Below are 12,206 nucleotides of genomic sequence, written 5' to 3' on the forward strand. Positions count from 1 at the left end.
GTCCGCTTGACTCTCAATTAGAGCTGAACGATATGGACCAAATTTCAAATCTCGCCCGATATCTCGATATGATAGGACTATGGGTTCAGTGTACAAAAGGATGTGGAAAATGCAGTTCTATTGATTAGAACTCACTGTCAGTTATCAACATTAACAGCTGTCTATCCACGACAAGCATGAAATGAGGTTTGTGATTCGCTGGCCTAAGTGTTGCGTTCATGGGCAATTGTAAAAATGAGCAGTCTGTCAGTTCTGAGCGGGGAAAATCTATATCGTTGATTTTGAGATATGAATCTCTTAAATTGTCATTTCTAGACATCGATACGATGCAATATATCGTTCAGCCCTACTATGAATGAGAAAATGGTTCTATGAACATCTACGATCATGATTCACTTTTTCTTCCTTCAGATGTCACAGGCTGCTGCCAGCATCGACAACAGAGTGCCCACCCCGGCCTCTGTGGCCGAGGTCAGCTCTCAACAAAACCTGCCCGACATGAGCGCCACTGACGTCAAGTCGGATGTGAAAGACGAAGATGATGACAGCAATTCTGGGAACAAGCAAATCGGCATAAAAGTTGAGGTAACTCCTTGCGTCTATGGACGAATATAGTGGTACCTCGACTTATAAGCCCTCCCTTGGTTATTGTTTTTTTTTTTGTTGTTGTTGTTGCGAACCAAAGTTTTAGGTATGATCAAGCTTCAGTTACGCCACCATTCGAGTACACATTTATTGAACAGGACAAATAGTCAAACTCACAAATACAAAATGGGAACACCCACAAAGACTGCAGCTCCTGATGTCACTCACTAGGCCACACCCCTTAAAGGCACACCAACGCACCACATCCAACAGATGAGCACAGTACTACGTTGCATACAGTAATTACACTTTAAAAAGTTGGTGTTTAAATTATTTTATGTTTTAATACACTATAGAGCTGTTTTTCTTATTAACCAAAATAATGGTGGTATTTTTTGGGGGGTTGGAATTAATTAATTTGAATTCATTTTTATGGGGGGGGGAACAAATTATACCTACAAGTCAAAGTACCATTGTATAATAAATGTTTGGGAAAGAGAGGCATTGTAAGGCAAGATTTTTAACACTACTTCTCGTTTATTATTCCGTTCCAGAATGACGAAACCAAAAGCCCCGTGGTGAAGACGGAGGAGCCAGATGCAGCAAAGCCAAAGCAGGAACCGATGGACACTGAAGAAAAGAAGCCAGCGGTGAAGACTGAACCCAAAGAAGAGGCGGAAAGTGCGGGCAATGCCACCGCCACTCAGAGCCGCAAAAAAAGTAAGTTGTATAAAGTGGCACCTTGAGTTAAGATTGCCTCAATTTACTAGTTAGGAGCCGTTTGCTTTGTGTTGCGAGCCAAATTTTAATTTAGTAAACTTGATCTGTTCAAGTGAAGTGGACACCAATGCTTACATATGAGCGGCTTCAATGCACTTTATACAACCAGTGTAGTTCTTTACATTCTGTTAGGTTTGTTGTGGACTATTTTGTTTATGAATATAATATTTCTCTCAATTAACACAATTAAAATGTGTTTTCAGGTATTTGTGTGTATGCGTAATTTATGTTGACACCTTCACTGTCTGTGCAGTTTTCAGACCCGAAGAGCTCAGACAAGCTCTCATGCCCACACTTGAGGCCCTCTACAGGCAAGACCCGGAGTCTCTGCCCTTCAGACAGCCTGTGGACCCCCTGCTGCTCGACATCCCAGTGAGTATATGTTCACACTTGCTAATGTGCACATGTTGGCCTTTTTGTCCCTCAAAAGCTCAACCTCTCTCTCCTCTTCAGGACTACTTCGACATCGTGAAGAATCCCATTGACCTGTCCACCATCAAGCGCAAACTGGACACGGGCCAGTACCAGGAGCCGTGGCAATATGTGGACGACGTGTGGCTCATGTTCAACAACGCGTGGCTGTACAACCGCAAGACTTCTCGCGTTTACAAAAACTGCACCAAGCTCGCCGAGGTGTTCGAAATGGAAATCGAGCCTGTCATGAAGTCGCTGGGCTACTGCTGCAGCCGCAAGGTGAGACGACGCGTGACTGTACGTGAACGCCACTTCTCCCGCACGGAAACGTGACGTGCTGTCGCCTTTGGTCCGCAGTACGAGTTCTCCCCCCAAACGCTGTGCTGCTATGGCAAACAACTGTGCACAATCTCACGGGATGGAATCTATTACAGCTATCAGAACAGGTAAACCTGCTTACTCATTGCTAGGGGGTAAAGGTTAAGTACCACACTCGTTAATTACACATGCCACATTCAATATGTCACAAAGCTGTGAGAGCTTGTTCTCTCCTTTCACTTTGACTTGTCTTAAAATGTGTTAAGCCTTTACTGTATTGTGGCCCACAACAAGCACCCAGGTTCCCCCTGCTGGACAGAATGGTGTTGCACACATTTTGCTGAAATGAATTGCAAACCAGCGTTAGGCATGTTGCTTCTTTCCTTTGAAGATACTTTTATCTCCCAAAAAACACACAATTCAAAAATATAATATTTAACATTATTATTTATTCATGGCCTCTCAGAAGACAGCAAAGTCAAAACAACAGATCCGGTATATTGGAATTAGAATTTGTCATTGCAGTGTACAACATACATACAAATTATAATAGTCTTAGCTTACTGAACCCTTAAGTTTTGTTCTTTATGTGTCCCTATCATGTCGACATTATTAATGTTATAAATGCAGTTGTACTCAAAATAATTTTCTTTCTTACTCTCGGATGGAGTTGTACTCTCGTGTCAACATAAATAGTTTCTGCTGTTGAGCCTCATTATGTTAAAAACGCAGCATTTCAGCGTGTTTCTTGCATAATTTCAATGAGCATGAACAGATCCTAACCGTATCAGTCCTGATTAGTCTATGCCTCCGTTCTCTGTGTAGTGTGTGCACGCCGGGTTGTCTACTCTGCTTCTGTGTGTGCGCTGGCTGCAGTTTAATGTGACCTTAATGCCAACAGGTATCACTTCTGCGAGAAGTGCTTCAACGAGATCCAGGGCAACAGCGTGACGCTGGGGGACGACCCGGCACAGTCGCAGACGTAAGTTCGGACTGTTTACATTTTAAATTGCTAAGTGTCATCTTTCTAAGCCAGAGAAGCCAGCTTGAAAATATTTTCTTCTTTTTGGTTCAGCATGATATCCAAAGAGCAGTTTGAGAAGAAGAAAAATGACATGTTGGACGCTGAACCGTGAGTGCAACCTATTCCAAGGCCGAAATCTGTTTTCGATGTGATGTGGGCAAACGCTTCCTTACATCTACAAAGACAAACAGCCGAGCGTGCAAATGTCTGTCTTTGCAGGTTTGTTGAATGTAAAGATTGCGGACGCAAGATGCATCAGATCTGCGTGCTGCACTATGATGTCATTTGGCCGTCGGGGTGAGTCTTAGCCATCGGCGTCACATGAAAGCTTGTGAATTTCTCTTAACACACTTTTATCTTATAGCTTTATCTGCGAGAACTGTTTGAAGAGATCTGGAAAAAACAAAAAGGAGAATAAGTTTTCAGCCAAAAGTAAGTGGAATGTCAACGCGAAATGCACTGAATGTAAAGTGATTTCATTCAAAATGACCTTGTTCTCGTGTAAAGGGTTGCAGTCAACAAAGTTGGGGACGTACATTGAGGACAGAGTAAATAAGTACTTGAAAAGACAGAACCACCCAGAAGCCGGCGAGGTGTTTGTGCGAGTCGTGGCCAGCTCTGACAAAACAGTGGAGATTAAACCTGGAATGAAGTCTAGGTAAGTCCCTCAACCACTTGAGTGGCTTTTGGCAATTCGATCGGTTCTGACACAAAGTTTCCTTCTGATCAGGTTTGTGGACTCGGGCGAGATGGTGGAGACCTTCCCTTACAGAACCAAAGCACTTTTTGCATTTGAAGAAATTGACGGGGTGGACGTTTGTTTCTTCGGCATGCACGTCCAGGAGTATGGCTCAGATTGTCCATTTCCGAATACAAGGTAAACGGCACATCATAGATGTATAAGCCTATCGTGTTGCTGTTTGATCGTGCTTTTCTTCTTCTTCTGTAGGCGGGTTTATATATCATACCTCGACAGTATTCACTTCTTCAAACCACGTGTGCTCAGGACGGCAGTTTACCATGAGATCTTAATTGGATATCTGGAGTATGTCAAGAAACTGGGGTGTGTGAGCAATAACTGCATACTGTCTGGTTTCATTTGTTGCGTCATATGCTTAAATATCTTGATCCCGTTCAGGTACGTGATGGGTCACATCTGGGCCTGCCCACCCAGCGAAGGAGACGACTACATTTTCCACTGCCACCCTCCCGACCAGAAAATCCCCAAGCCCAAGAGGCTCCAAGAGTGGTACAAGAAGATGCTGGAAAAGGCTTTTGCCGAGAGAATCCTACACGATTTCAAGGTCAGCATCTTTTGCTTTGAGCTAGTTCCCCCAACACGTGTGACTGTATTGACCTGAGGCCCGCCATTGCATTTCCTAAGGCTAGTTTAATCCTCAGGAATTGCTCATAATATAAAGGTGCATCTCAATAAATTGGAATATCATGGAAAACTCCCGTTTCATTAGTTCAATTCAAAAGATGAATCTCTTGCCTTATACTACATACAGAATGAAATATTTCATTTTTTTTTACCCTTTTATCATATTTTACAGCCAACAAAACCCCAAATTCATCGTCTTAGGAAATTATAATTTTCGATGAATAATGAAAATTGTTTCAATGTAGAAATTTGGTTAGAAATGGCCTTCTGAAATGTATTTTCCCATGTGTTTAATGAACTTTCTCTTTCTTAACTGAAATACTGAAGAACTTCACTAAGATATTCAAATTTATTGCGATGAACCTGTAAATTTAGTATGGCTCTTAGGCTACTTTAGTCAAAATGAAATGGCCTTTGTTTGAAAAAAAGTTTCCCCCTCCCTGGTATAAGGAGTCAGCATTTTGTACACATTTGGTTGTTTTGTTGCTAATGTCTGAATGATATGGTGAATTATAAAACTTTGAAGATGACAGACTTGAGAAGTGTGGACTTGTTCTGTGAAGAGTTACTAATAGGCGTTTTGCTTTTTAAAACTTTTTAATTGCCTTTTAATACCCCACGTGAGGGAATCCCCCTCCTCCTGTTTGATTTATCTGACTGCACAATTTTAATTATTTTCTCATTGACGTTTGTCTGTAAGAAGTTGTGGATAAACTTGCCGACACCATGTCACTATTTTGGCTGAACTTGGCGAGTTCTCTTGCGTCTTGCCATTCAGGACATTTTCAAGCAAGCCACAGAGGACAGGCTGACCAGCGCCAACGAGCTACCGTACTTCGAGGGCGACTTTTGGCCCAACGTGCTGGAGGAGAGCATCAAAGAACTTGAGCAGGAGGAGGAGGAGAGGAAGAAGGAGGAGAACACTGCCTCCTGTGAGACGCCAGAGGTGAGTGAGCATGATCGGCGGCTTGGAGGTTGAGGGGGCGGTGTTCGTGACAGGGAAGCTCCCTTTCTTCCAAAATCAACACACTGATCCGCGGTCATTCCAGAATTTATCATCCTAAAAGCCCCAAAAGCTTTCAAAATTTGTGCAATCACTCTTTTTAAATCTTGCTTGCTGTGACAATTTTGAGTGCTCACATTTTTATTTATGTGCGTTTACTCCAAAGGGAACCCACGCTGACAGTAAGAACGCCAAAAAGAAGAACAACAAGAAGACCAACAAGACTAAGAGCAGCGTCAGCCGCGCCAACAAGAAAAAGCCTGGGATGCCGAATGTAGCCAATGATCTGTCCCAAAAGCTCTACGCCACAATGGAGAAGCATAAAGAGGTGAGCGGGCCGTCAAATCTTTTTCACAAGGTGTTCCTTCTTGTCAAACAGCACAAAGAAATGGACATAAATGCGCAACACCAATCACAAAACATTCAAGTCAATGTTCCTTTGTTCAAAAAAAGTTGGTCCATACTCCCAGTAGAGATCGGGACCTTTCTCTGCATCATCTTGACAAGTTTACCACCTTGCGTTCTTGAGTGTCAACCCCACAAGGAGCCTTGCCTGCCTGTCTACTGGAATCTTGTATCGTGCTTCCCGACTATCAGCTAGTGTCCATTGCTAGCTACTCTTCTGCTAACATGGTGCTCCCAGAAGAGTGCTCCTAAGCTATCATCATAATTATTATTGTTGTGACCACAGTCCTGTTTTAGAGAAAAAATGCCATTAAGAGCCAAAGGAAAACTCGGGTAATCCTTGATGTTGGCTGAAATGAGGTTGCGTGAAGTGCGCTGACGACTTGTGCGATATGCCATTGCTGATGTCATGCATCGTGACGCTTGTTCTAAATTTGTGTAACATTTATATGAATGAATTTTAACTGTGCTATAATTGTTTATCATTTGTGTATTTTGGCCAAAGACCTTTTATCAAGACACCTGGGAACTTTAAAAAAAAATAAAATAAAAGGAGAAGTAGCACATCTACTTTAATTGTTCATGAAAGTGTTAGTCTGAACTCTAAGGGATTGGACTTTGGATGTTCCACTGTATTCATGTCTGACTAGCAGGTGTCATGAGAGCTTGATCTTTAAACAGAGTTTCTTCCCCTTTCAGGTGTTTTTTGTCATCCACCTTCATTCTGGACCAGTCATCAACACCCTGCCCCCCATCATGGACCCAGACCCTCTGTTGGCATGCGACCTGATGGACGGCCGCGATTCCTTCCTGACGCTGGCCCGAGACAAGCACTGGGAGTTCAGCTCGCTGCGGCGATGCAAGTGGAGCACCATGTGCATGCTGGTGGAGCTGCACAACCAGGGCCAGGACCGCTTTGTCTACACGTGCAACGAGTGCAAGCACCACGTGGAGACTCGCTGGCACTGCACGGTCTGTGAGGTAGGCAACGGAAAGGTTGGAAATTTGAGTTCAAATCAGGTTGAATGTACAGTAATCTCATGCCTATTCAAATTTTACTCTTTCTTTGATGCTTTAAAATACCACAAGATGGCGTCAAAGGGCTGTCTAAATAGGAATTTGTCTCCGGGATGTGTGTTGAAGTGATGCATCTCGACTGAGAGATGAGCTTAGTATGGTGTGGAGGAGCTACGTTTAGCTTGGGTTGTTAGTGAGGATTTGGAGAGGCTTCGCCTTGTGCATGTGTACTTCGGGTGTATTTGTTTCCAAATCAATTAGATTTCTGTAAACCAAAATAAATGGCTTGGGTAATGTTGTGAGATAAGTTTGAAATGATATTAAACCCGTTTTGGGATCATATCTGAAAAGTGTATCATGTCCAGAAAGTGACTTAAAATCACAAGTCACAGTCAGAGTTTTATGAAATCAATTCACAAATACCAACCTTAGCCTGACGATTAGCTAATCCACATGCTCATAACCGTATCGACATGAACAAATGCAAGTAAAGAGCAATGTTTAGCTTGATTTTCTAAAACTACAGGACTGTAGTTTAAAACATCACTATGATAAATTCTGGGTACCCGTCATGCTTTTTGCTGACTACATTGCCAGGACCGTGAGTGTGAGGAACCCGCGCCACTGATTAAGGCAGAAAATTGCCTGCTCACACCATTTCCACAAGGGCTGCTGTTCTCATCACACGAGCAGGGCATGCTAAATAAGCATATGTTTGCGTTGTTGTGTATGTGAATGATTACCTCAAGTGGACAAATAAATACCTGCAGCTCTTTAAAGTGCAGGTTCACAAATTGGCATTGTAATGCTTATATGAACCTTACAAATGTATATAGTCATAAGTTTATTACATTTGTTGCTACTTTGGATTTAATTTACTGTAGGGGGTATCTGGAAGTAAGCCTTGCAATAAATGAGGGTCTACTTACTGTACAAGAAATTGAATTCCGAGTTTTGTCATGGAAAGAATTACTGTTGGGACCGAGCCTTGCCGTGAATCGTGAAAATGAAAAAGGTTTATAATTGCCTCGAGATGCCACATGATGGTGGTAAAGGCTAAACACTGCTCTTGTCTAGAAGAAGAAGAAAAACCTTTATTGTTATGAACATGCATGCACGCACAAGAAATTTGCATTTTACCCATCGCAGTGAGCACACACACTTGTTCGTGTAAGACACTTGAGCAGGGCGCGGTTGTAGCACCTGGGGAGCAGTTCGGGTATCAGTGTCTAAATGGCTCACTTCAACCTTGTTACTCTGGACTGACATTATTATTATTATTATTATTGCTTGTGTGACTAGTAAAAGATTGGTGAACGAACCTTGAATATGTGAGGGTTCACTTTAAAGTCAAGGTACCACTGTATTGGCAGTTCTAAACTTTTTTTGTTCAATTCTAAACTTCTTTTTTGGGAGTGGCCAATTTCTCTCTGTCCGTATCCTCCGCAGATTACTGTATGCCCGTAATGTGTGCTCTTCCTTTTTCCTGCCGCAGGACTACGACCTGTGCATTAACTGCTACAACGCAAAGGGCCACGAGCACCAGATGGTGAAGTGGGGCTTGGGCTTAGACGACGACAGCAACAACCAGGGAGGAGAGTCCTCCAAGAGTCCCCAGGAGAGCCGACGTCTCAGCATCCAGCGTTGCATTCAGTCGCTGGTCCACGCCTGCCAGTGTCGCAACGCCAACTGCTCCCTGCCGTCGTGCCAGAAGATGAAGCGTGTGGTTCAGCACACCAAGGGCTGCAAGCGCAAGACCAACGGCGGTTGCCCCGTGTGCAAGCAGCTCATCGCGTTGTGCTGCTACCATGCCAAACACTGTCAGGAGAACAAGTGTCCCGTGCCCTTCTGTCCCAACATCAAGCACAAGCTCCGTCAGCAGCAGATCCAGCACCGCCTCCAGCAGGCTCAGCTGATGCGCCGCCGAATGGCCACCATGGCCGGAAGGGGCGTGCCCATGCCGTCCCCGCCTACCTCGTCTGCCCCTGACACTCCAAACTCTGCGCAGCAGCCTCACACGCCGCAGACTCCGCAGCCCATGACCAATCAGCCACAGCCGCCGCCCCCCAACCCTGCCAACGTGGTTCAAGGCTTCCCTAACAACGGCCGCAGCAGCAGCCAACCCCCGACGCCCATCCCGCAGGGAAAACCGGGGCCCCAGTCGTCCCCGCTCCATCAGCAGCAGTCTCCTCTGCCCGGCTTGCCGCACCAATCTCAGCCTCAGATCCCACCGCAGCTGCAGCAGCAGCAACAGCAGCTGACGGCCTTGAAGGTGGCCAAACAGATGGAGCTGGCCGAGATGGCCGCCAAGGCAAAGCAGCAACAGCAGCAGCAACAGAGTTACGCCATGAATGGGATGCCCTTAAACCACCCACGCATGATGGGCCCCATGCAGGGCCAGATGCAGATGATGCGGGGGCCCCAGGTGATGCAGGCGATGCAGCAGGGCCAGTGGGGTCCCGGAATGCAGAATCCGATGCAGAAACCTCAGGGCCAACCACCTCAGGGCCCTCCTCAGCAAGGCGTCATGGCCCCCCAGCAGCCTCAGGGAGCCGCCATGGTGCAGCAAGGTCCGCTCATGCAGAGAGCCATGATGCCCCAGCCGCAGGGGCTCCAAATGCCCGGAGCCATGCCTCCGCAAGGGCCCTCGCAGCAGGGCATGGCACCGCAGCAGCAGAACGTGCCGCGAGGGATGCCCGGTAACATAGCGCCCAACGCCTTGCAAGATCTACTGCGCACCCTCAAGTCTCCCAGCTCGCCGCAGCAGCAACAACAGGTCCTGAACATTCCTCAAGTCCAACCCGCAGCTCATGGCCGCCTTCATCAAGCAGAGGACGGCCAAGTATCAAGCCAACCAGCCGCCGCCGCAGCAGCAGAACCCTCAAACCATGTCGGGCCCCGCAGCGGCGATGCAGGCCATGATGCAGGCGCAGAGGCCTGGGATGCCCCCTCAGCAGCAGCCTCCGCAGCAGGTGGGTATGGCCCCCATGGGACCCCAAGGCCAGATGATGAACGTGGCTCAAAACGGCAACCCTCAGCTGTACCGCAGACAGCAGCTGTTCCGGATGCAACAGGCGCAGCAGCAGCAGCAGCAGCAGCAGGGAGGCATGTCTCAGCCGCACGCTCAGTTCCCCCAGCAGCAGCAGCAGCAGCCGCCGGCAAGCTACTCCCAGCTCCGGATGCAGCAACAGCAGATGGCTATGCAAGGAGGCGTCGGCCCAATGGGCCAGCTCCCTCCCTCGTCCCAAATGGGCCAAGCTGGCATGGGCGTGGACGGAGCCCAGAACCTCTTACAGCAGCGCATGCTCCAGCAGCAGCAGCAAATGTTGAAGCAGCAGATGGGTTCCCCGGCGCAGGCGAGGAGCCCCCAGCCCCACCTGCTCCAAGGCCAGGCACAGGCGGCGGCTCACCTATCCGGCCAAGCCATGGGCAACGCTCTGGGCAACCAGGTGCGCTCGCCGGTCCCGGTCCAGTCACCCCGGCCGCCGTCGCAGCAGCCCCCGCGTTCCAGTCCCTCCCCGCGAATACAGCCTCAGCCCTCGCCCCAGCATGGCGCCCTCCTCTCCAGCTCCCCCCGTCCCATCATCGGGGGCCCCATGTCGGGACCCATGGATCAGGGACACATGGGGACGCCGGAGCAGAGCGCCATGCTGCCGCAGCTTAACACGCCCAACCGAGGGGGGTTGAGTACTGACATGGGCATAGTGGGGGACACGACGGGAGACACGCTGGAGAAATTTGTTGAAGGATTGTAGCAGAAATAGAGGTCTTGGTAAAAAACTTGAGTCACGAGCCCTGTGAACTTCCTGCTAACCAAGCGACTGCTTTTTATTCCAACACAGTGTGATTCACCGTCACTGCTGCAAAGAAGACACAAAGGATATATTTTTGGTTCTGACCAGTCATGCAAGAGTTTTTGCTGTGGTCTTTGTTGTTGACATTTGTTTTTCATTTGTTTATGCTCTGGTATTGACTTTTGTTTAACAAAACCTCTCAAAACAAAAAATCTCCTTTTTATTTTTAATTTTTTTAATTTTGTATCTTTGAAAATAAATATTGTATTTGTGTTGAGCAAGACTGTAAAGTTAAACTGGGAATTTTTGGGCGGGTTATGAGGTTTCACTTCTCACTCGGCTTCACTTGTTCCAGGCTAATTTATTCTAATATGCCATTTTTCAAAAAAGACTGCCTTTGGGAAAGCCTTAATTTTCCTTCCTGCTTGCAGAAATTATGGAAGATTACTGTGTTTGTATAGATTTAGGAACTATTGCACACAGACGACAAACACAATAGGCTGGTGTTCAAAAGCCAGAATGTTCGTTTTTTACTGGCCTCGGCTCAGTATTTGTCTTGCATATGTACAAATAATCACTTTCTCTCTTTCAGTCCCATTAAATTCCCAACTCCTGTTCTTCTTTTGCCTGTGGTGAGAAATGAACATGTTAAAACTGCTGATTTGTGTTCAGTTATGCGCATCATTTTCTATTTCACATTAAACTTGAATCCATGGATGAACTGTCCTCTGATGTAAATCATGCAGCTTGACAGCAATGTACATATGCAGAAAATAAGAAATCACTGTATGAACTGGTTCAGAATGGCTCATTTCCTACTTGTATACCATATTGTTTAATAAACCTGTGTGCCACAGACTGTCATTTCTGTTTTGTCTGACATGTATTGCCTGTAATTTATCGGACCAGTTCTCTCCCCTCCTCCCCTTACATTTTCAGATTTTCAGTCATTTACTGAGATGATTATGCATATTGCACCCAAAAAATAAAATTGAAGATTAATTGGGATAAAATGTGTATTATCACACGTTTTGTGTTGTGTTGGTCAATAATCACTTTGACTTAAAGATATTTTAATCCTGGGTTGTTGCTGTACTAAATGTAGGCCAAAATTAGGTATTCACTTTTTTAAGAAAGAATGGTAGGGAAGTCAGAAGGAAACAGTTGCATAAAACGATGAAATATGGGAGGGTTCTCACTGCCACTTTGAGGGTCTACACCAGGTCAACACAGACCTCCAATTGGACTTAAATATTAAACCTTAACCCTTGATTAAAATCCTAACCCTGTCTTGAAATGCTACTTTGAATGAACAATTAAACTGTTTAATAAACGAAAAGTTGAATTAAATGGCCACCTTTCCAATTGACCACTGTTTGACCTTGAAATGACCATTTAAGGTTAGTCCTTGTCACGCAATTCAAATGCTGTATAGAGATAAATGTACGTAAATCGTAATAGCAAATAAAATTATTGAAATTC

General features: G+C 45.7%; 1 protein-coding gene across 1 annotated transcript in view; it reads left to right on the plus strand.

Annotated features, from left to right (window-relative positions):
- LOC133414440 (CREB-binding protein-like) overlaps positions 1–11,628 on the plus strand; it is a 32,005-nt gene extending 20,377 nt beyond the window's left edge. Inside the window, 18 exon segments of the mRNA XM_061699791.1 lie at positions 412–585; positions 1,140–1,305; positions 1,619–1,737; positions 1,819–2,058; positions 2,137–2,225; positions 2,999–3,079; positions 3,173–3,229; positions 3,341–3,418; positions 3,486–3,553; positions 3,629–3,779; positions 3,852–3,998; positions 4,071–4,184; positions 4,260–4,425; positions 5,284–5,451; positions 5,675–5,836; positions 6,613–6,894; positions 8,426–9,718; positions 9,720–11,628. Of these exon segments, the coding sequence (XP_061555775.1) occupies positions 412–585; positions 1,140–1,305; positions 1,619–1,737; positions 1,819–2,058; positions 2,137–2,225; positions 2,999–3,079; positions 3,173–3,229; positions 3,341–3,418; positions 3,486–3,553; positions 3,629–3,779; positions 3,852–3,998; positions 4,071–4,184; positions 4,260–4,425; positions 5,284–5,451; positions 5,675–5,836; positions 6,613–6,894; positions 8,426–9,718; positions 9,720–10,685 (4,521 nt within the window). The 3' untranslated portion in view covers positions 10,686–11,628.
- The last annotated feature ends 578 nt before the right edge of the window (positions 11,629–12,206 follow it).

This window comes from Phycodurus eques, chromosome 16, assembly GCF_024500275.1.
Source record: "Phycodurus eques isolate BA_2022a chromosome 16, UOR_Pequ_1.1, whole genome shotgun sequence".
Classification (NCBI taxonomy): domain Eukaryota; kingdom Metazoa; phylum Chordata; class Actinopteri; order Syngnathiformes; family Syngnathidae; genus Phycodurus; species Phycodurus eques.